General features: G+C 39.8%; 1 protein-coding gene across 1 annotated transcript in view; it reads right to left on the bottom strand.

Moving 5' to 3' along the window:
• Nucleotides 1-24455, bottom strand: part of ACVR2B (activin A receptor type 2B) — a 249148-nt gene that overhangs the window by 20001 nt on the left and 204692 nt on the right. The window contains exons 6-7 of the mRNA XM_077491193.1: nt 17925-18068; nt 11316-11464 (exon numbers count right to left, since the gene is read on the bottom strand). Of these exons, the coding sequence (XP_077347319.1) occupies nt 11316-11464; nt 17925-18068 (293 nt within the window). The remainder of the gene's footprint in view (nt 1-11315; nt 11465-17924; nt 18069-24455) is intronic.

Raw genomic sequence — 24455 nt, 5'->3', positions numbered from 1 at the left:
ACCTTAAAACCCTGAAACTAAGCAATATCCAGTCATAAGAAATATGCCACTAATTGCTGAAGGTCAAAACCCCAAAAAATAATCAAAATAATCAAAAAGAAAATAGCATTGACCGAGAAGTACAGTTAATGTTATAGTAAAATAGGCTTAATTTAGAAGATTTTAAATTTGGTTGTAAGACTGTAATGCTTGTTCATTCATTCTATTTAAATACACTACACTAAACATTATTTTGCGTGTGTGTTGAATAATACATGGCTGAATTATTATTATTTTTTCTCTTTTAGATTTGCATATGTCAAGTTCTTTCAGCTGTGTCCACATCTATTAACATATCTGCGAAGGCTTTACTGTATGCTTTTCCCCTTTATAAATATGAATAGTTTGACAAACAAAAAATGTAATTATTGGAATTTCACGATTCATTTCACTTAGTGCCAAGCACCAGTGATTTCCCTGAGTTAAAAAGTGAATCATTTTAATTGGCTCATTGCCTCGCGTTTATAGTAGAATCCATTGCCTTTAAAGTTCCACACCGCCAAACATTTCATGGCTACTGCATGGACTGTAAAGCTGTAATTTTGTGCTTTTACCCTTTACATTTATTAATGTATTTTATTTATATAGTGCTGGTAAGTACTACAGTTGTTTACAAAGAATACTAAACTCTTCACATGATTCCAGTTCTACAAAAGGAGCTTACAATCCCTACCACAGGCATAAGCCTCTTACACACAATGAGAATATTGAACAAATGATCATTTGTTAGTTTTTTGTTTTCATATTGAAAACCAATAGGTTATTGGTTAAGGTCAAGTTATTAAAATTCTCATACGACAGAACACAACTTGGGAAGTGTTATAATGTATTGTACTGTAATGTATTATTTTGTTTCTGAGCATGCGTGGTCTTGATCTTCGGTATTTTGCGGATAAATACTATACTGATTAAAAGGAAAATAAAATGTTCCGTGATTTTTGATTTGAATAATTTTGCATGAACTGTCGTGATTGGTTTTTCTAAAGCTGTGTACTAATTAGATCAGAATATTGAACGATCGCTTTGAAATCTGTATTTTTTTGTCCGACTTTCTGATCAAGTGTACTAGGCATTACACACAGGCACACAAAAGCTGGGCTAATTTGGATGAAAGCAAACTAGTCTACTTGTAAGCTTGCTTTTTGACTGTGGAAAGAAAACCAGTGGATTAAACGCCCCCCCCCCCCCCCCCCCCCACAAATACATCAGGAACATGCATACTCGGTAGGGTAATATAGGATTTAAGCAAGAACCCCAACAATACAAGGACTAAATATTAGCCACTCAACCATCCTTGATTAAAAGCAAGGTGTTTTAGAACCTTAACCCATATACAGGGAACACAATCTGATTTCAAGGGATTGGAGAAAATGATTGAGTCTGAAATTAGGTATATTCATTAAAACTGCTGATTTTAACACAATTGCAATGCTTCCTGAATACAAAAAGCAGTTCACAAAATTACCTTTCTTGTTTTCTCTTAAAAAATGGTTTTCTATTGTTACTATAAAAGTGGAAGTCCAACAGACATGCCAGACTCTACCGATCGGCAAGGGCCTGTCAACTTGAAGACTATGAGGATCAGTTATGGCAACACTGCTCACTAGTAGCTCTGATTGCAGAACTGTTTGGGCTTTTGTTTCCCCAGAGAAACATGATGGCCCACCTTCAGAAGGCCAAGAATTTAAACTATAAGCTGAAACATGCAGATATAGTTTTGTCTTGGAAAACCATAGAAAATGTTGGTTTGAGGCTACAGTAAGAAAAAGCCAAGCAACACTGTCTGATTGTATTCCTGTAGCTCAGTGGTTCTCAACCTCAGTGTTCAAGTACCCCCAACATGTTTTGGGAACTTCCCTTAGATAAAATAGCTTTTATCAATACCATGTCATTGAATGTGATTTAAATCAGCTGTGCAAAGTAAAGGAAAACCTAAAAACATTGCGCGTTGGGGGTTACTTGAGGCCTGAGGTTGAGAACCCCTGCTGTAGTTGACTGGTAGGGTTCTGGGCAGCAGTGGGGGTGGTAGGAAAAATATTAACCACTTGCGGACCGCCCGCCATAGATATACTGAGGCAGGGTGGCCACTCTGCACACCTAGTATGCGTAGTATAATATATATATATATATATATATATATATATATATATATATATATATACACACACACACACACATACATACACACACAGTCATGGCCGAAATTGTTGGCACCCCAGAATTTTTTCCAGAAAATCAAGTATTTCTCACAGAAAAGTGTTGCAATAACACATGTTTTGCTGTACACGTTTATTCCCTTTGGGTGTATTGGAACAAAACAAAAAAAGGATGGGAAAAAGGCAAATTGGACATAATGTCACATAAAATTCCAAAAATGGGCTGACCAAAAGTCTTGGCACCCTTAACTTAATATTTGGTTTCACACCCTTTGGAAAAAAAAAAATGAAATCAGTCGCTTCCTATAACCATTCAAGAAGCTTCTTGCACCTCTCATCCGGAATTTTGGACCACTCTTCCTTTGCAAACTGCTCCAGGTCTCTTTTATTGGAAGGGTGCCTTTTCCCAATAGCAATTTTAAGATCTCTCCACAGGTGTTCAATGGGATTTAGTTCTGGACTCATTGCTGGCCACTTTAGAACTCTCCAGCGCTTTGTTGCCATCCATTGCTGGGTGCTTTTTGTCATATATTTGGTGTCATTGTCCTGCCTGAAGACTCAAGATCTCAGACGCAAACCCAGCTTTCTGACACTGGGCTCTACAGTGCGACCAAAAATCCTTTGGTAATCCTCAGATTTCATGATGCCTTGCACACATTCAAGGCACCCAGTGCCAGAGGCAGCAAAACAACCCCAAAACATCATTGAATCTCCACCATATTTCACTTATATATATTTTTTTTGTAGTAGTAATAATAATAATAATGGTGGTTATTGCAATATTTTATGTCACACTGCGTTTGCACAGCAGTCGTTCAAATGTTATTTTATGGGAAAGAACTACACTTTAATGAATTTAAATAAAAATCTACCCAGTAAAAATTTTTGTGAAAGTTTTTTGTGTATAATGTGAAAGATTTTACACCACGAGAATCATGAGAGAATCACGATCTTTTTATTCAAAGTAAAAAAAATTGTGATTCTCATTTTGGCCAGAATGAGCTCTACTCAGTGGGCAGTACAGGTTCCCAAAATTAAACTTCTTAATAGTGGTGTGGGGCTCAGAACAAGGAGGGACCGGGATTATTTCAACCTGGTTGTGATAAAGCATTGCGTATAACTTTAGCCTAGGATCCAAGGGGTTTCCGAATGGATTGATGGGATGATAAACAGACTTCCTTTGGTGCCTGCACTCCTACAGTAGGTACTGTTTGGGCTAGGATGGGTTCACTTTAATAATTTGAGAAAGACGAAATAGAAACAAATCTTTCCAAAGTAATGAAGAAGAAAGCAGTCAAATTTCAGCAGCGTCTTATTTTTTTTTATAAAACTGATAAGAACATGCTAAAAAAATATATATATATATATATATATATATATATATATATATATATATATATATATATATATATATATATATCTAGCATTTTAGCACTCAATCAATTTTATACAAATTCTGATTGCAGCAAATGGCTTGGCTATAAAGGGTTACTGCTCTTTCAATATAGCCCTTTGTGCCTTGCACTATTTGATTGAGTAGTATATCTATTGTTTCCTGCAATCTTCCACTTTTATTAAAATCCTGCAAACAGCACAAATGAGGGGTGAAAATAAACTATTGCTGATAGGAATATAAGGCCAGACTCTGGTACGAGTCTTCTAGGTGACAAACAGGAAGCCATTCAGATGACTGTAATGCTCCCACCGAAAGCCATGAAATAGAAGAAGCATCTCATTTGCCACATAACTCTTTGGTAGTGAGCATATTAGTCAGAGCAAATCAGTTTCACTCAGCTTGAGACTTGGTCCATCTGCACTGGCAGGGCCATTACTGAGGGGCCATCAGCACATTTATATTTTGGATAATAGGTAAGCTGCAACACGAAATGGCAACTCTCCCTGCTGTGAGTTGTCCATGCTGTCTCCTTAGAAGACTCCAGGCTTGTGTAAATGAGAAACACATTTCTTTCACTTACAAGGTACAAGAATGCATCTTTCAAGCCCTGGCTAATAAATAACGGGCTAATAGTTAGGAGTATTTTGTCATTAGCCTGGGCTGCACGTGGTCACTAAATTGATGTCACTACCGTAGTTTGAAAGAAAACGGACATTCAGTATGAATCAGGTAACCAGGAGACCACACAAAGATTCTGGAATTAAGACCACTAACAAGCCTGTAATGGGTCTACAGGACAGCAGAGATGCCTCTCTGTAGATAAAGAGTATTATATAAAGAGGATAGGGGAGTTATTTTATCTCATTAAAGTTTTCTCCTAAAAATATTTAATTGACTAACAATATTTCTAAGATATGGAGTCTTTATGCTTTCACGTGAAGTCAACAGGTATACTGTAACTGCTGAAAGCCTTATTTTGTCATGAATCATTTTATATTACAAAGCATTATTTTATCACTACCACACACTATTCCTACCTGCATACATTAACACACACATCACTGAAACACATTTATTGCCATCTTGAATTTAGCAGTATTTTAGAGAGTGATAACCTTTGTAATGTTCTTTGTGAACAGACGTGTGCACTCAAAAAAAACGTCTAAATCAAAAAAATGCTTGCAAAAACATTCAGCTTATCTGTGCAGTGTGACTAATTGTTTAATAAAAATTATTTTAAAAGATAAAAAAATGCAAATACTGCATATTTATACTGAACATGCAGAAAACTGACACTACATACAAAAAAACAACAACAAAACAAATACAAAACTGTATTGCTTCAAATGGAACTTAAAGCGGTAGTAAACCACAGTTGTTGAAAAAAAAAAAAAAAGAAAAGAAAGAATTCCTCTGTAAGGCAGTGTCATAATGTGCTAGTATGCGATGTATACTGATGAGACTTACCTTAAAACAAAGCCCTCCAGCGCTGTGCTGTCACCACTGAGAGGGCTGACATATTGCCCCGATCTTCCTTCCATGTTCATGTCCTCCGGTGCATGCGTGCGGGAGCCGCCATTTACGGCACGGGCTCTAAAGGTTCGCACTGTATGCCAGACCTTCAGAGCACATGTGCCGGTTAAAGTGGTTGTACACCCTGTACAACCACTTTTATCTCCAGGTAAGCCTATATTAAGGCTTACCTGTAGGTGCTTGAAACAACTCCTAAACCTCCACGGTTTGGGAGATATTTACAAAGAAGCCATGCATGCGCACTTTAGAATGGGTACATCGTGCCGTTTCTAATAGGGGTCATGCCGTGACTGGCGGCTCCCGCGTGAATGCGTGGAAGTGACGTTACGCGACTCCGGCCAGTCACAGTGCCAGAGTTCGCAGCCCCAGAAGGAAGAGGGGCGAAGACGAAAGCTCCCTTCTCGTGGGGACAACAGCGACAGCGAAAGCTTCGGTTTCAGGTACGTGACACATAATGGGCTACTATGTGATGCATAGTAGCCCATTATGTTTTACCTTTGCAGGGAAATAAAGAGGAAGTAAAACCTACCAGGGTTTACTGGCTCTTTAAGTCACCGGATGCATGAACTGTACAAGTTTAGGAGATATTCACAGTTCCTACAGGTATGCCTTACTATAGGCTTGATTGTAGGTACAAGTGGTAAAACCAGTTTAATACCACATTGTAGAGGCTCTTTGGCCACCTTTATCCCTCAACAGCCCCACGCTTACTGGGCAGCACATTTCTTATACTCGCCAATCCAGCATTGTCCCGCTGAGATCTCATGCCACCATGATGATTGTGATCAACAGTGGAGGGGAGGGAGGTGGAGAGGAGGGAAGTCTCCCCTGAAGGTGAAGATCCATTCACAGAGGCCGTATCACAGCTCCTATGAATGAAACATAATATATGAATGTAGAGGATGGACCTTTTAACCATCCCCTTTTCCTCTATTCACAGATCTTGTTTCATTCATAGGAGCTATAGTACAGCTTTTGTGAACGGAGGAGCTGGACAACTCCCTTAATTCTATTAACCCAGGAGATTGCTGTTGAACAAGGACACAGCACAAAGGGAACACATCTTACTGAAGGGAAGTAATGTCCCTTGTCCTCAATTTTAAATATATGTAGGTTTTAAAGTCCTAATCAACTTCCATTGGACACTTGTACCTACAGGTAAGCTTATAATTACAAAAAAAAAAAAAAAAGCTTTGAAGAAATGGAATACGCGTGCCGATTCTTCAGAGCTCTGTGCTACGGCTGAATGTGTGTGAATGGACAATGTCCATTCAAAGGAGCGAGCCCCATCACAAAAGGCTTGCTATTGATTGGTTTGCGCAAAAGTTATAGCGTCTACAAAATAGGGGATAGATTTATGGCATTTTTATTATTTATTTATTTTTACTAGTAATGGCAGCGATCTGGAATTTTTAGCAGTACTGCAACATTGCGGCGGACAGATTTTTTGACACTTTTTTTGGGACCAGTGACATTTGATCCACTGATTACTGTAGAAATGTCACTGGCAGGGAAGGGGTTAACACCAGGGGGCAATCAAGGGGTTAAGTGTTCCCTAGGAAGGTGTTTCTAACTAGGGGCTGATTGGAGGAGTCGAGAGATAGCTGTTCCCGATCACTAGGAACAGCAGATCTTTCTCTACTTCCCTGTCAGAATGGGGATCTGTTTGTTTATATACACAGATCCCCGTTCTGGCTCTCTGTGGAGTGATCACGGGTGGTCGGTGGACATAGCAGCCGCCGGCCACATGCATCAGCTCCAGCATTGCGCTGTGACCCCTATGGCTCCTAAAGCAGCCAATGTACACCTATGGCAATTCACACAGCCTTGCCAACCTGCTGCAGTTTAATGACGTCGGCTGGTCATCAAGCGGTTAAAGCATGTTTTACATCAAAGTGCTTGTGCTGTATCATTTGGACCCCTGTAACACCTAAAAATACCTGTCTGATCCTGCCTGGCTATATGCTCCCCTTTGTAAACTGACCACGGTGTATCATGGCTGCTGAGTCCTGACACCTTGGTCAGTTTACGTGCCTCCATCATCCGCAGCCTGCTATCTGTCTCCTCTCTGTTCCTGTGCCCTCCCCCTCCCTCCCCGCCTGTCTGCTCATTTTAGGTCCGCCCTCATATTAAGTATAAAATGCTCCTATTCTCTCTAACATCAGTGGCATTGCCCCCCCGATGGACCTGTCAGCCGGTAAAGAGGGAGGAGAGATGAGGCACCTGAGCGCCGTGAGCCGATGTGTTAGCGGTACAGATAAGCATATTTATTATATAACACAGGCACAGGGGTACTTATTGTAATTTTCAAGAGGGGATAGGAGCATTTTATTAAAGTGGGTTAACAACCACTTTAACAAAAGCACAACAGAAGGACAAATCAGGACTTCAAATGTGCCTTTGTGATTCCTTTGAGAACTTACCAAATTTTATTAGAATACATGTTAAAAAAGACATTAAAACATCACATTGTATACCATACAGTACAGATTGGGAAGATGAAGCAAGTATATATTTTTTTAATTCAGTTGGTCAGTAATTTGATAGTCTGCTGGTCTGTTTCCCAGGATTCCCTGCTTCTTCAGGACCACATAAATTGGGTACTGTTTATATAGCTCGGACTAAAAATATATAACAAAAAGAAATACATCATAAAAAAATGTATGTATGTGTATATATATATATATATAAAACAAGATAACATTTGCATTTAGATACAAGTACCATTTTGACAAAAAACAAACAAAAAAAAATCATTTTTTTGCTTGAGTGAACCATCTTATCAAAATGTTACTTACGGTGAGGGAAAAAAAGTATTTGATCCCCTGCGGATTTTGTACATTTGCCCACTGACAAAGAAATGATTAGTCTGTCATTTTAATGTTAGGTTTATTTTAACAGTGAGACAGAACAACAACAAAAAATCCAGAAAAACGCATTTCAAAACAGTTATAAATTGATTTGCATTTTAAATTAGCAAAATAAGTATTTGACCCCTCTGCAAAACATGACTTAGTATTTGGTGGCAAAACCCTTGTTAGCAATCACACAGGTCAGACATTCCTTGTAGTTGGCCACCAGGTTTGTACACATCTCAATGGGAATTTTGTCCCACTCAGTCATTAAAGTTTCGAGGCTAACATTTGGTAACTCAAACTTTCAGCTCCCGTATTTTCTATGGGATTAAGGTCTGGAGACTAGCTGGGCCACTCCAGGACCTTAATGTGCTTCTTCTTGGGCCACTCCTTTGTTGCCTTGTCCATGTGTTTTGGGTCATTGTCGTGCTGGAATACCCATCCGTGACCCATTTTCAATGCCCTGGCTGAGGGAAGGAGGTTCTCACTCAAGATTTGATGGTGCATGGCCCCGTCTATTGTCCCTATGATGCGGTGAAGTTGTCCTGTCCCCATAGCAGAAAAACACACGCAAAGTATGATGTTTTCACCTCCATGTTTGACAGTGGAGATGGTGTTCTTAGGGTCATAGGCAGCATTCCTCCTCCCCCAAACACAGCCAGTTGCGTTGATGCCAAAGAGCTCAATTTTGGTCTCATCTGACCACAACACTTTCACCCACTTCGCCATTGAATCATTCAGATGTTCATTAACAAACTTCAGATGGGCCTGTACATGTGCTTTCTTGAGCAGGGGGACCTTGCGGCCCTGCAGGATTTCAGTCCTTCACGGCGTAGTGTGTTACCAATTGTTTTCTTGGTGACTATGTTCCCAGCTGCCTTGAGATCATTGACAAGATTCTGCCGTGTAGTTCTGGGCTGATTCCTCACCAGTCTCATGATCACTGAAACTCCACAAGGTGAGATCTGGCATGGAGCCCCAGACCAAGGGAGATTGACAGTTATTTTGGGTTTCTTCCATTTGCGAATAATCGCACCAACTGTTGTCACCCTCTCACCAAGCTGCTTGGCGATGGCCTCATAGCACATTCCAGCCTTGTGTAGATCTACAATCTTACCCCTGACATCCTTAGACAGCTTTTTGGTCTTGGCTATAGGGGAGAAATTGGAATCTAATTGATTGCTTCTGTGGACAGGTATCTTTTATACAGGCTCCCTGTATAGAAGACAATTGGGAGCCAGAAATCGTTCTGATTGATAAGGGATCAAATACTTATTTCACACATTAAAATGCATTTCAATGTATAACTTTTTTGAAATATTCTTGTTATTCTGTCTCTCACTTAAAATAAATCTAGCATTAACCACTTTCAGACTGGACCATTTTGCTGGCTTAAGGCCAGACCACTTTTTACGATTCGGCACTGCGTCGCTTTAACTGACAATTGCGTGGCCGTGCGACGTGGCTCCCAAACAAAATTGACGTCCTTTTTTTCCCCACAAATAGAGATTTCTTTTGGTGGTATTTGATCACCCCTGCGGTTTTTATTTTTTGCGCTATAAACAAAAAAAGAGAGTCAATTTTGAAAAAAATCTTTTTACATTTTGCTATAATAAATATCCCCCAAAAATATATATAAAAAAAACAAACATTTTTTTTCCTCAGTTTAGGCCGATACGTATTCTACATTTATTTTTTTTACAAAAAATGTCGCAATAAGCGATTGATTAGTTTGTGCAAAATTTATAGCGTTTACAAAATAGGGGATAGTTTTATGGCATTTTTATTAATTTTTTTTTTTACTAGTAATGGCGGCGAGCAGCGATTTTTATTGCGACATTATGGCGGACACATAGGACATTTTTGGGACCATTGTCATTTATACAGCAGTGCTATACAAATGCAGTGATTCCTGTGTAAATGACAGTGAAGGGGTTAGCCAGGGGGTGGCAGTGTAGAGGTTAAGTGTGTCCTAGGGGCGTGTTACTGTGGGGGGGCGTGGCTGTGTGTTCGTGAACGCTGATCTCTGCTCCAATCACAGGGAACAGAGATCACTGTCACTTGTTGCTAGGCAGAACGGGGAGATGCTGTTTACTTCCGCATCTCCCTGTTCAGCCTCTCCGTGAGACGATCGCGGGTATCCCTGCGGCAATAGAGTCCGCGGGACCCGCGACCAGACTCACGGGGGTCCTGCACGCAAAGGCATGGCGGCATTCTTAAAGGGACGCAACCTATACGCCCATATGCCTGTCCGTGCCATTCTGCCGACGTACATCGCCGTGCGCCGGTTGGGAAGTGGTTAAAATTATAGACTAATCATTGCTTTGTCAGTGGGCAAACATACAAAATTAGCAGGGGATCAAATACTTTTTTCCCTCACTGTAAATATAAATGTGAATGTTATCTTGTAATTATATATATACACTTTTTTTTCTGTGATTTATTTCTTGATATTGATATCTTATAGTATAGTATATGACATTTTGTCATGTGTATGTCTTTTTTTTAACATGTAATCTAATAAAATTTGTTTAGTTTTAATATAAATCAAGTGTGGACTCAAAGGCACATTTAAAGTCCAGTTTTGTCCTTCTGTTGTGCTTTTGTTAGTTGTGAACGAATCTGCAGTTGATTTACCAACAGCTGCATGAAGTAGTTATTTTTTCTTTTTTTTTCTTTTAAATTGGCACAAACTGGTACTCTGGACAGAGGAATTTAATAGTTGATAACAGTCTGTGTCAGTGCTTTTGTGCTGTCTTGTTTTGTGAGATAACGGAGAATGACTCATAAGGACTTTAAAAATGAGTCCTTTTGTAGCCAGCATGCACCACTTGTAAACGTCTCCTGCGGCACAACTTAATTTGCACTTTAAATGTTTAGGAAGGAAATGGCGCTCGCTGGCCGGCCATCACTGAATAGTGAGGGGATGAAACCAGTTTGTCCTTCCAGCTTTGCAGGGCTGCCTTTCTTTCTCCACTGCAGCTAGCCACAGCTTTTTAGCACTGGCTTATTGGCTGTCAGCCCGGGCTAATTAACAACACCTGTGAAATCTGCAGGAGACCTTTTCTGCTGAAATCAGGCACAGGAGAGACCCTGGCTGCCACCGTTACCGTGCTGGTGGCTCCCAGCAACATCTGGTGACTCTAGCACAGGGGATGTATCTGCAAAAACCATGCTGACTACCAAAAAGAAATAAAAAAAAAAAAAAAAAAAAGGAAAATTTTTGGTTTATTTTCACAGACATAAAGCTGTCCCCTTTGGAGGTAGATTTGAGCCCCATGACTTGCAAGAGGTTTACATTCTGATACATGTTGAAGAACTAGGATTCATTCATACCTGTGAGCAATGGCAGGCTTGTGCCCTTCGCCTTTACAACGAGGCACGTCTTCATGAAGGTATGCCAGCCCTCGTGCCATAGACTCCGCAATGTGGCATAATTCGTTCCAGTTTATGACGTTTCCTTTTAGGTAGTCGGTCAGAGAGCCCTGGAGCAAAAACACAATGGGAAGTCATATGAATTTTTTTTTTTTTTTTTTTAAGACTGGACATTTTAAATTAAGTTCAATTATCCCTAACGCGGTAAAACGTGTGAAGTGCTCCGTTCCATTGCTTAGTAGCAGAAACGGCAATATCAATCTGGCCACTAGATGTCACAGTTACTTCTAGAATCTCCATACGGTGTTTTAAATCTCATGCCACTTTTCGGAAGCCGTACCATATAAATTTATAAAAGGTACACAGAATACAGAGGTGCAGATCATGAAGGAGGAGATGAGGCTGGGAATTTTTTTTAAACAGAATAGATAACATTGGTTTATAAAAATGCTATATATTTTTTTTTTTTTATCCGTACAGATTTACCATTCTGGTTTTCTCTATATCCAATTATAAAGCAGGATTTTTAGGCACGTTTCTCAGAGTTGATGTATCCATTGTTCTTGTTCTGCAGTCCAACAGTGTCTGTGTGTTCCCCGCTATACATTAAACATGGGAGAAGAGAGGCAAGGCTGCCTTAAGTGTGCGATTTATTAAAATACAGCTATACCCGAACCAAAGTTTGTTCATTCGGCTAATGAACATTCATAGTTACTATCATAGAATTGATGAGGTTAATAGAATTTATAAGGCGGATGGTTGATCCTATTCGGTTTCCACTTGTGCGTGCCTTACAGGCTGTAGATTTGAGTTAGGATTTCTCATAGGGAATACACCGTCTATTAATGTGATCAATCAAATGTAAATACTTTCCTCTCAGCATACGTTAACGTCTTAGGGGAAAAAAAGCATTATTTTCTATGTACAGTTTCTAAGCTACATATGTAGAAAAGAGCAGAAATGCTTGCTCATTACATATGTGGCTTGTGCTACCCACTAAGTGGTAGTGCACTGTGATTATTGCTCATTTTATCAGTTTGCTCAGGCGGTGGCTTATCCTGTAATCTCAGCAGTTGGTCCCCCATCACTGTCATGATAAAAAAATTCAATGATGGGAGAACCTACATACATAATCCTGAACATATGGTAAGGCAAACAGAAAACATGAAAAATGTGAATTATAGAAAAACGTCTGTCAGATAAACATAAACAATAATCCAAAATGTATACTTCTTATATCTTTCTGTACATCAGAATTATAAGTGGACATTGAAGTGGAAGTCTGGGGAAAAAAAATAAAAAATGACATGACGTAGTCACTAATGTTACCACAACAGTTGTAGCATTTCTGAGCAACCGTTCTATTACTTGTTGATCCTGCCAGTAGATGTTATTTTTCAAGTTTGTTGAACATGGTGACAACACTGTTCATTCTGCAGTAAAATCATGCAGCAGTGTTACTTATCCTGTGGATAAGGGTAGACGTAGGCGGACAAGTGATCTTAAAGTGTTACTAAACCCAGGACCCTGCATTCACTATATCTGGTCTCCCACAGTACACAGAACATGGAAATCCAATTATTTTAGTAAATATAAACTGATAAGTACCTTTTCTCATCAGCAGTATATAGCAGACTTGTGACTTCTATCAGCGTCTGGATAAAGCTTGTAGGAGTTGCCATTCCACTCTGGCTATCCTATAAGGCTGCAAGACCTCTGACTGCAGAACCCCTGACCCTCTGCCCAGATTGGCCCTGTGCGGATCACATACACCCTCTCAAGAAAAAAAAAAAAAAAAACTCTAGCAATATACACCAAACTAAGCATGTGCAGAGTGACTCCAAAGGCTGTCTTATCAGGAGATTAAGGACAGTGGCAGAAGGGGAGGATCTGTGCATACAGGATCAAACAGCCTTTTTACACAATGCAGAGGATTAAACCCTTAGGTTCCACAATGAGTATAACAAGCATGCTTTACTGCATATACAGACTGATTTTACTGTTGTGGGTTTAATAACACTTTAAGTATACTTTAATAATCAACAAATTGGTTAAAGCGTCAAGTGAGATTTTATTCCTGTCTAAGCAGCCCAGCTCTGCTGTGGTGCAGAAATGGTCAGTGACTTCAGGTGGGCTCTGAAGTGTTGCAAAAAATTGCAGTATATGTTTGCATTTGTGTGCAATGTACATGCAATCCACATTAAGGCAACGTTGTAGTGTGAACAAAACCAATTATGAATATTGGCTTATGTTCATGAGTGGGGCATAGCTCAGTCCCCAAAACTTGAACTAATACAATTACAGTGCCCATGGAAATTTTAAAGAGTTACGCCATTCACAAAAACAGTTCGATATAATTTATATGTATTATTCAATACATATAGCATAAAAACATGTTCCCAATGGTACATAGATTGGCGATTCATAATGCTAAACAATACTATGAAACAACATATATAGACCAAAAAGGAGGATGAGCAAGCCATGCCATACATCTCTAAATCTCCACATGTTTTGTGAAACAGCGTTCACTCCTTTACAGGATATTTATACATTGGCTGATCAGTCATCTATAGAAAGACCAAACTGTTAAAACTAAACATGTAAGCATGACCCAGGTGAAGACATGTACACTGCAAAAAAAAAAAAACGAACGGAACACTTTTAAATCAGTGTATAGCATCAAGTCAATTAAATGCCTGGGATATTGATCTGGTCAGTTAAGTAGCAGAGGGGTTTGTTAGTCAGGTTTAGATGCTTTGGTGTTAATGAAATTAACAACGGTACAATAGATGGGCAACAATGAGACGACCTCCAAAACAGGAATGGTATTACAGGTTAAGGCCACTAACTTTTTCCGCCTATTACGCTTTTTGGACTGTTTGTCACTAGTTTTGGCTAGGGTCAGTGTCGCTACTGGTAGCATGAGGAAATACCTGGACCCTATACAGGCAGTCCCTGGGTTACGAACAAAATAGGGAATGTAGGTTTGTTCTTAAGTCAAATTTGTTTGCAAGTCGGAACAGTACATTTTTAAGTGCAGCTATAGCTTGTGCAGTGATGTGATGCTCCAGGCGCTTATGGGCATGCAGTTGTGTTATTTGGGGCTCTTGTGGCAATTCCGGACTGCAGTGTGTGATGTATCTGGCACTGTGGGATGGCTGGGTGGAGGTATTCCGGGTGTGGGATGACTGGGAGGAGGTATTCCGGACCAGCGTGGAGCGTAAGCGTTTGGCAGTGACGTCATGATGTTTGTAACTCGGGGACTGCCTGTAGGGGTTACACAGGCAGTCCAACTCCTCCGGGATGGCACATCAATATGTGCCATTGCCAGAAAGTTTCCTGTGTCTTCCAGCACAGTCTCAAGAGCATGGAGGAGATTCCAGGAGACAGGCAATTACGCTAGGTGAGCTGGAAAGGGCTAAAGAAGGTCATAATAAAATTAAACAAAACTTGCGCTAAGGTGCTCCAATAATGAATACAAAACTGCAGCTGTGAAAAGGTGCTATACCCTTAATCAGTGAAAGAAAAATAAGAAACAGCGCTAGCAGAATATATTAATCTGAACAATTCATTGATATAGTGACCGATACCATATAAATCAGTATACTATACTCAATATATAATATAAAAAAAATCTGTAAAAATCATTAAAGTGCTTAGTGCTCATATGATGATAAAATAAAGTGCAACATGGATTCTTATGCACTTTGGGTATAAGTTCCGGTAAATAACCGGAACTTTAGGTGCAACTGGGATAAGGTATCTTGCCTCTTTTTTTGTTTAATATTCCATCCTTATGTGCTCCTCTAATTAGCTTTTTCAATTTGTCTCTAAATTTGTTCGTAGGATTTCCCTTCAGGTTTTCATAGGTCTCGCTATCCCCCACTAATCTATTCAATCCTTCCAAATAATCAGATTTAAAATGACTAGACACCCCCCCCCCCCCCCCCCCCCATCAGCTGATCTGATCACTATGCCCTTCTTTTCTGTCAGGGCTGGGCTCAGCCCCCTCTTCTCTGAGCTGGCCGCTCAGCTATCGGCCAATTGCCAGCTCCTATCTCTCCACAGAGAGATACGCTTTACTACGCTCATCTCTGGCTCCCTGACGTTTGGCTTGTCTGACTATGCATTCTGGTTCCTGAACTCTGGATATGTTTTGACTACATTTGTTCCATTTATTTTTATTATTAAACAAGTGTGATTTAACTGTACTACTGTCTCAGTCTGATTTCATGGTTTCTGACATTTTCTAACATCTCTAGGCCTCTTTCTAGATCCATTTTCCACCTACTTGGATGAACATCCAGTTTGTCCAAATCTTGCTTAACCAAAGACTTGAACACCTCAACAAAACGTTAGTGATTTTAGGATTAAAAATGTTATAATTTTTAGAGAGGTAATATGCTTATACTCCTCTATGGGTTGGTCCGCTGATGGGCTATTTTTCACAAAAAAATTTTAACCACTTAAACACATTTTTTTTTTTGCTAGAAAATTACTTAGAACCTCCAAACATTATTGATTTGATACCAAACATGTCACACTTCAAAATTGATAGTATGGGCAAGATCACAGGAATCATTCTGTAGCTTTCGTAAGGAAATGGGAAACAATTCCTATGGCATTTCCTTTTCAGAAACTTATAGTCACCAAACGGTGAATTTCCAAGATCTTACCGTATATAAAAGGAAATGGAAAACTACTAACTCTGGCTTTTTTTTTAACCACTTGCCACCCACCATATAGCAAAATGACGGTGGCAAAGTGGTTTAAAATATCCTGACCGGACATCATATGACGTTGCCAGGATATTATGCCGTTGCGAGCTCCTGGGGCGTGCATCACGGCAAACGTTGTTGCGGTGTGTCAGTCTCACACACCACAACTCCGATCTAGGCAAACTGCTCACACACCACAACTCCGATCTAGGAGACTCTTTACCACATGATCAGCCATGACCAATCACGGCTGATCACGATGTAAACAGGCACTGTGGTCTGAATGGATGGCACACTGGAGTATGCCGTCCATCGAAAGTGATGTGCCGCAACTTTGGTGCGCATGCGCAGGAATGACATTATCATTGCCTGGCCATTCAAATGACCTAAGAACGTCAACCCAGAAGGAAGACCAGACTAGGTGCAAGTGCCGACAGTGCGCACCTGGAGGTCCTCATTTTAAAGTAAGTCTATCATAATGTACTAGTGCTAGCACATTCTGACAAACTGGCCAGGGAGCCACATTTATTTATTTGGGACTTTACTACCGTTTTAACCATACTGAACAAAAGCTGATCATAAAAACAACCTGGGCAGCATTATATTTTTTGTCCCTATCCATGTAACTGCCACTTTTATTAGATTGCTTGGCCTGAAAAAATGAGGTTGAAAAAGAACTGTGATTGGAGGAGAGATCATGTTGTAAAACCTGCCCCTCCTCTCCCCTCTCAATTCACAGAATGCCTTGTATTCTATGAAAACGATACAAGTTTTTTTAATGAATGGGTGAGGAGAAAGAGATAGGATTTTTATACTATGCAGCAGCCATCCACACACATCATACATAATTTAGGGCCACCTTACTTGGCTAGTACAGTATCAGAAATGTTAATATTTTTAGCGCAGAGTTCCGCTTTAACTTATAACTAAAGGCAAGACTTCTTTAATAATTCTGGAAAGTGGTGGAGAGGGATTAGAACAAATGTCAGGTTTTCACTGCTGTCTCTGTCCCTGTTAGAGAGATTCACCCTTTATGTTTGCCCTGCTTATCATTCTCATTGAGAATAAATGTTAAAGTGGAAGTTCATGCTAAACCTGTTCTCTGCCACATTCTAAACCTAATCTATCTAACCATGCAAAGCAAAAATCGTTATACTTGCCTATTCTGCAGCCGATCCAGTCTGGTCCCAGCATCAGATGTCTGCGTGGCTTCAGTGTGGAGGCGGGTGCAGAAGAGGCAGCCGACAATGGAAGCCCCATAGTAAGTCTATGGGTGACGTCACTTCCCAGCTGTTGTCAGTCCTCTTCTGCACACAGAACTGGACTGGAACAGCTGAAGAATAGGTAAGTACGGCAATTTTACAGCAGGTAAGACAGATTAGGTTTAGAATGTGGCAGAGAACAGGTTTAGCATTAGTTAGGTTTGGCCTGGACTTACACTTTAAAGAAAATCCCAAAATTGGGTTCTTACCAGAACAAGAAGAGAGGTTAAATCTTCCAATGGTCACAGCTGGTGACCCCAGGAATTCATTCACGTTTGAGGGATCTACTCTTACTTCCTATTTTGCCTGTGGAACAGAAAGTGAAGGGAAATCTCCCCCAACAGGACATATATGGCAAAAAAAATGTGTGTGGTGTTATAACCCTCCATAACTCAATCCAAAATGAGAAAAAAAGTTTTTCCTTTAGTTTGACTTTATGGAATGTTTGAAGGTGAGTCAACATCTACATCAAACGAAATAAAACAGTGAATATTGGTTATAAGCTTTGTCAGTATTAATTATGGCCCCTGATGATACATACAGCCAAGAATTTACCAGCAGGTGCCTGGCTTAACAGGAAATTCTACCTTTTCATGGAAAGAAGTGATTAGCCACAGCTCCATTTCCAGGTTTGTCCCTCTCTTCTCAGCCCCAATAAATTGCAAGAGGTTTTCATGTTTCATGCCAGGGGTGGTAAAGATTTCTCTCTCACTCTGCCAGGACTGCTTATCCTAAAAATACAATAAATAAAATAAAACATGTTTTAATATATTTTAATATAAGAACGTGAAAAACAAGCTGTTGTCAATGAGACAGTGAATAATGGCAGCCATGGACAGGTACCAATCTTACTTCCGGAATATAGACAATGGACCTGCAGAATCTCCCAGAAAATGCCACCGCCATGATTCTTGGTCACAACACTTTGATACTCTAATTCACAAGCATGTGGACGTTAGCAATATGCCATCAACATAAAATCTAACAGAAACTGAGTTGGCATTTTGGATCCTTGCGAATAGAATTTGAAAGATGCTGGTCTACAGCTTTCATTACAAAATATAATAATTTGCATTAGCTACAGTCTTCAAAAAGATAAACATTGCATTTCTTAAGTGCATTCATATGATTTTTTATCAGTATGAGATCACAGAGGGCAATAATATGCAGAGTAATGGAAGCAAGGACATGACTCTTACCCTATTTTAGAAAAGGGTTATGGGGTGACCTTTATCTAGGTGGTCATTAACATTTCTTAGAAACAATGTCATTATATGTATAAATCACTGGTGAAAAAAAATAAAAAATAATAATCGCCATTAAAGTAAATCCTAATATGTTTTTAAAAACCAGACAAACATTGACACTACTACCCAATTCCAAAAAAGTTGTAGCACTGTGCAAAATCTACATAAATGCAGAATGCAAATCTCATGAATCCATCTTTTTCCCCAATAGAAAACATATCAAATGCTTAAAATGAGAAAATGTACCATTTTAAGAAAGAAATAAGGTCATTTTGAAATGAATGGCACAAACACACTGAAAAAAGTTGAGGCAGGGTAACAAAAAGCTGATACTAACAAGGAAGTGCTAGAAGAACATTTTGCAACTAATTATGTTAATTGACAACAAGTTAGCAACATGATTGGGTATAAAAAAAGCATCTTAGAGAGCCAGCGTGCCTCAGAAGTAAAGCTGGGCAAAGGTTCACCAATCTGTGAAAAGCTGTATCTAAAAATTGTCAAACAATTTCAGAATAATGTTACTCAACATAAAATTGCAAAGACTTAAAATATATCTACAGTACAATAATATCAAAATATTCTGAGAAATCTCTGTGAGCAAGAGACAAGGCAGAAACACAATATAGGATGCCAGTGATCTTTGGGCCCTCAGATAGCACTACATTAAATCAGGCATGATGTCGTGATGGACATCACTGCATGGGCTCAAGAACACTTTTTAAAAAATCCTTGTCTCTATGCAAGGTATCTCCTATCAAAGAAACCATATCTGAACTAAATCAGGAAACACCACCATCTTTCTCTGTGCCACAGCTCAAAGTTGAAATGGAACATCAGAAATTGAAATTTGACATTCTTTTTTGGCAACCATAGACATTGTGTCCTCCAGATTAAAGAGGAGAGGGACCTTCCAGCTTGTTATCAGTGCTCAGTTCAAAAGCCTGCATCTCTGAAGGTATGGGATGCATTAATGCTTATGGAACGGGCAGTTTGCACATCTGAAAAGGCACAATTCAATGCTGAAAGGTATATCCAGGGTTTAGAGCAGCATATGCTCCCATCCAGAGGATGTGTTTTTAAGGCCTTGCATATTTTGGCAGGATAATGCTAAACCTTGTACTGCATCTATGACAACTACATGGCTTTGTAGTAGAAGAATACTGGAGGTTAACTGGCCTGCCTGCAGTCCAGACCTTTTAACAACTGAAAACATTTGGTACATCTTGAAACAAAATATACGACAAAGACAACCCAGGGCTATTGAACAGTTAGAATCCTATATTAGGCAAGAATGGGCCAATATTTCTCTCCCAAAACTTCAGCAACTGGTCTCCTCGGTTCCCTGGCGTTTACAGAGAGTTGTTAAAAGAAGAGGGGATGCTACACCATGGTAAACATGGTCCTGTTCCAACGTTTTTGAGGCATGTTACTGCCAACAATTTCAATATTACTTTATTTTTTTCCTTCAAATGGTAATTTTTTTCAAACATTTGATAGGTTTTCTATTGTGAATAAAAGCATGAGCAGCCGTGCCACCCCAAACCCCTTCTGAAGCCCCTAAAAATCACCCAACCCAAATTGGCAATGCTTGGGCCTGGCGACAAATAGCTCAGGCACAGCAATGCGGGACGCAAGAGGTATTGTGCATGTGCGTTACAGTTCCAATGATGGATGGGATGGCAGTTCTAGAAAAGGTACTTAAGTGGGTCTACTATACAGTGTCAATGTTGCTTTGCTTTTTTTCAAAGTTATTACGGCTTTTCTTTTCAGTTACTTGTTCGATAACGAACTGTAAAACAAATTACTCAAAAAGGGAAAAAAACAGCACGTTTCAAGCAACTAAACAGCACATTGCACATCAAACTTCTTCAGCACTGAGCTTTCAAAATATTTTCAGCATTAGAACACAATCTTGACTTAATGAGCACAAACCCAATCAAGCTTTTCTTTGGCTACAAAGATCGGGTTTGTACACTTCTACAGAATTGTTCTTGTAACTTTTTTTGTATAATTTTTTTCTTCTTAGCCCCTTCTTCGAAGAGCCTTTTAGTGAGTGGAGAAAATTAGGTTCCTACCCAAATTTCCATTGCTGTTATTTTATTTAACTTAGAACTAGAGAACCTTACAAAAGGAATCAATGGTGAATTTTCCTGATCCGAATGCGAATGAGCCCTCAGAACAGAACGGTGTACAATGGGAGTGCTCGATTACTGATTTACAGGGCACTGCCAGCTTTCACCTCCTGTGTGTGTGCTGGTGAGGAGCCAAGTGAGGGTCACAGCTTAGTCTGTACAGTGTTTAGCGCACACAATGCCATGGACGGGAGACTTCAATTTTAATGGTAATGAAAGCAGAAAAATCAAGTGATTTTTCTCCAAATTAGCGTATCCCTTCTGCCTCTCGAATTCTTGGGTAGTAATGTCATGCAGACAAAACAAAACTGTACATTTAAAAAGGCTATTTGTCTAATTATGTCACAATGTGCCCATGTCCTGCAATTTGCATTAAAGTAACACCTTCAGCAAAATATGAACAGCCATATGTATTACTGCATGGAGTATTTTCCTTGTTACGACGACTAATGAGTGTCTTATTTTGAGACATATCTCCTAGGACATCATAACACCACGGTTGGCTCTAGAACTAAAGCTTTTGAACATCCTCCAACATGACCTAGTGTTTACAGTAAAAGTACCCTGCTTCTGAATTTCTCTCTGTTTTAGATTACAAGGAAATCCTTCAGCAGAGTTCAAGGACTAAGCCTAGGGATATTTAATCAGAAGGGCCAAGAGGAGTTCAGGAACAGATGTAGTACATGGTAAGGTTCCTAAAGAAGGCTTATTTGCTGATATTTTACATGCCTAAAAATCTGTCATTTATATTACTTAATTCAAGACCAGACAATAGCATCCTGATTTGTATGGTTCTTTGGACATGTCTGCATGAATATATTCAAGCAAATCAAAGTATAATATATTCACCTGGTTTGCAAATTGATTTGATAATCTTTAAGATATTATTATTATACTTATTTATATAGCACCAACAAGTTTGTGCATTGCTTCACAATGTAAGGGCAGACAGTACAGTTACAATACAATTAAATACACGAGGAATCTGCGGGTCCTGCTGGTTAGAGCTTACAATCTAAAAAGGGAGGGTCAAGTGATACAAAAAGGTAATAACTGTGGGGGATGAGCTGATGGAGAAAAAAATAAAAATAAAGTTATTAGATAGGGAGCAAGATATGCTTTTCTAGGGAGATGCGGTTTTAGGGATCATCTAAAATTAGACACAGTATGGGACAATCTGACAGATTGGGGTAGGGAATTCCATAGGGTGGAAGAGGCTCTGGAAAAGTCCTGGAGGCAAGTATGGGAGGAGGTAACAAGGGGGCAAGGGAGCAGGTGGTCTTGGGAGGAATAAGAGGATGGGTTTTGAAGTTGTTTTTAGTATTTTTAATTTGTTGGGTGAGTGGAAGCCAGTGGAGGGATTGGCAGAGAGGGGTGGCAGACACTGAACAGTTGGTAAGGTGGATGAGTATGGCAGCAGCATTCACGATAGACTGAAGAGGGGATAGCCTATGCAGAGGTAAGCCAATGAGGGGTGTTGCGGAAATTGAGGCGAGAGATGACCAGGGAGTGAACTAGGAGGTTTGTGGTATCATTGGTTAGGAAGGGGCGTATTTTGAAGATGTTGCGTAGCTTGAGGCAGCAAGCTTTGGACAGTGATTAGATGTGGATATTAGTTGGAAACCTTATTGTGTGACACTCATATTAGGAGAAAAATAGCAGTTTCTATTGCTGGTGCACTCGCTCGAAATGTTGATTAACTGGTCATCGTGTTGATCAGGTGGCATGTATGCAGTTCAGAAGGTCTATCCTCACATTAGATTTAGAAAGGACTCAAATGATTAACATGACAGCCTGCTACTAGGATTTTCAGGAGCGCAACAGTGCTTACACATTTATTTCTCTCATGACAGATTCAAGGCCTTGGTGACTTTGGTGCATTTTGCCGTGTGTTCTAAGCAATGGATAGAATAATCAAGAATGAAATGCATAGCATAGTCACTTATCAGGTATTCAGGGGGCAATCATGCCACCTCCTGAATGCCTGTTTTTTTTCCCTGTAATTACAGTGCCTTGAAAAAGTATTCCTAACCCTTTAAATTTTCCACATTTTGTCATGTTACTACCAAAAATGTAAATGTTGGGATTTTATGTGATAGACCAACACAAAGTGGCACATCATACAGCCCCCCCCCCCCCCCCCCCAGGTCAATACTTTGTAGAACCACCTTTCGCTGCAATTACAGCTGCAAGCCTTTTTGGGGATGTCTCTAGCAGCTTTGCACATCTGGAGTGACATTTTTGCTCATTCTTCTTTGCAAAGTAGCTCAAGCTCTGTCAGATTGGATGGAGAGTGTCTGAACAGCAATTTGCACATCTTGCCACAGATTCTCAATTGGTTTTAGGTCTGGACTTTGAATGGGCCATTCTAACACGTGAATATCGAAACCATTCCATTGTAGCTTTGGCTGTATGTTAAGGGTCATTGTCCTGCTGGAAGGTGAACCTCCACCCCAGTCTCAAGTCTTTTGCAGACTAACAGGTTTTGTTCTAGGATTGCTCTGTATCTGGCTCCATCCATCTTCCCATCAACTCTGACTAGCTTCCTTGTCCCTGCTGAAGAAAAGTATCCCCACAACATGATGCTGCCACCATCATTTTTCACAGTGGATGGCGTTTTCAGGGTGATGTTCAGTGTTAATTTTCTGCCACACATAGCGTTTTGTTCAATTTTGGTATCATCTGACCAGAGCACCTTCTTCCATATGTTAGCTGTGTCCCCCACATGGCTTCCCCCAAAGTTCAAATGGGACTCCTTATGGCTTTCAGCAATGGCTTTCTTCTTGCCACACTTCCATAAAAAGGCCAGACTTGTGGCTTGCATGACTAATAGTTGTGCTGTGGATAGATTCTCTCACCTGAGCTGCTAATCTCTGCAGCTCCGCCAGAGTTACCATGGACCTCTTGGCTGCTTCTCTGACTAATACTTTCCTTGGCCGGTCTTTCGGTTTAGGTGGACGGCCGTGTCTTGGTAGGTGTGCAGTTGTGCCATACTCTTTCTATTTTCAGATGATGGATTGAACAGTACTCTGTGAGATATTCAAAGCTTGGGATTTTTTTTTATAATTTAACACTGCTTTAAACTTCTCCACAACTCCACAACTTTATCCCTGACCTTTCTGGTGTGTTCCTTGGCCTTCATGAAGCTGTTACTGAGGTTCTCTATCAAATCTCTGAGGACTTTACAGAACAGCTATACAAGATTAAATTGCACACAGGTGGACTCTATTTTCTAATTAGATGACTTCTGAAGGCAATTGGTTCCACTAGATTTTAGTTAGGGGTATCAGAGTAAAGGGGGCTAAATAAAAATGCACGCCACACTTTTCACATATTTAGAAATTTTTGGAAATTTGGAACCCATTTATTATGTTCCTTCCGCTTCACAATTATGTGCCAATTTGTGTTGGTCTATAACATAAAATCTCAATAAAATATATTTACGCGTTTGTTTGTAACATGACAAAATGTGGAAAATGTCAAGGGGAATGAATACTTTTTCAAGGCCCTATATCAATGGGATTAATTCTGCACAAACACGAGCCATCCATTTGACTTGCAATTGTGGTATGTAATCATTGAATGACCGACTTTGAATTGCGGTGCCACCAGTCAACTCAACATGCTGCACAAAATTTAAATCTGGTGGGAGGGATTTCAGCTGCAGCAGCCCCCTCTGGCTGTATAGAAGGATTTAGTTCGATCAAGAATCCACTGAGGCCCAACTGCCTGTTTTTAC

This window comes from Lithobates pipiens, unplaced genomic scaffold (genome assembly GCF_037356315.1).
Source record: "Lithobates pipiens isolate NorthernLeopardFrog02 unplaced genomic scaffold, aLitPip1_a1.2 Scaffold_19, whole genome shotgun sequence".
In the NCBI taxonomy this organism is placed as follows: domain Eukaryota; kingdom Metazoa; phylum Chordata; class Amphibia; order Anura; family Ranidae; genus Lithobates; species Lithobates pipiens.
The sequence above is the reverse complement of the archived record's forward strand: the minus strand, read 5'-3'. Positions and strand labels throughout refer to the sequence as shown.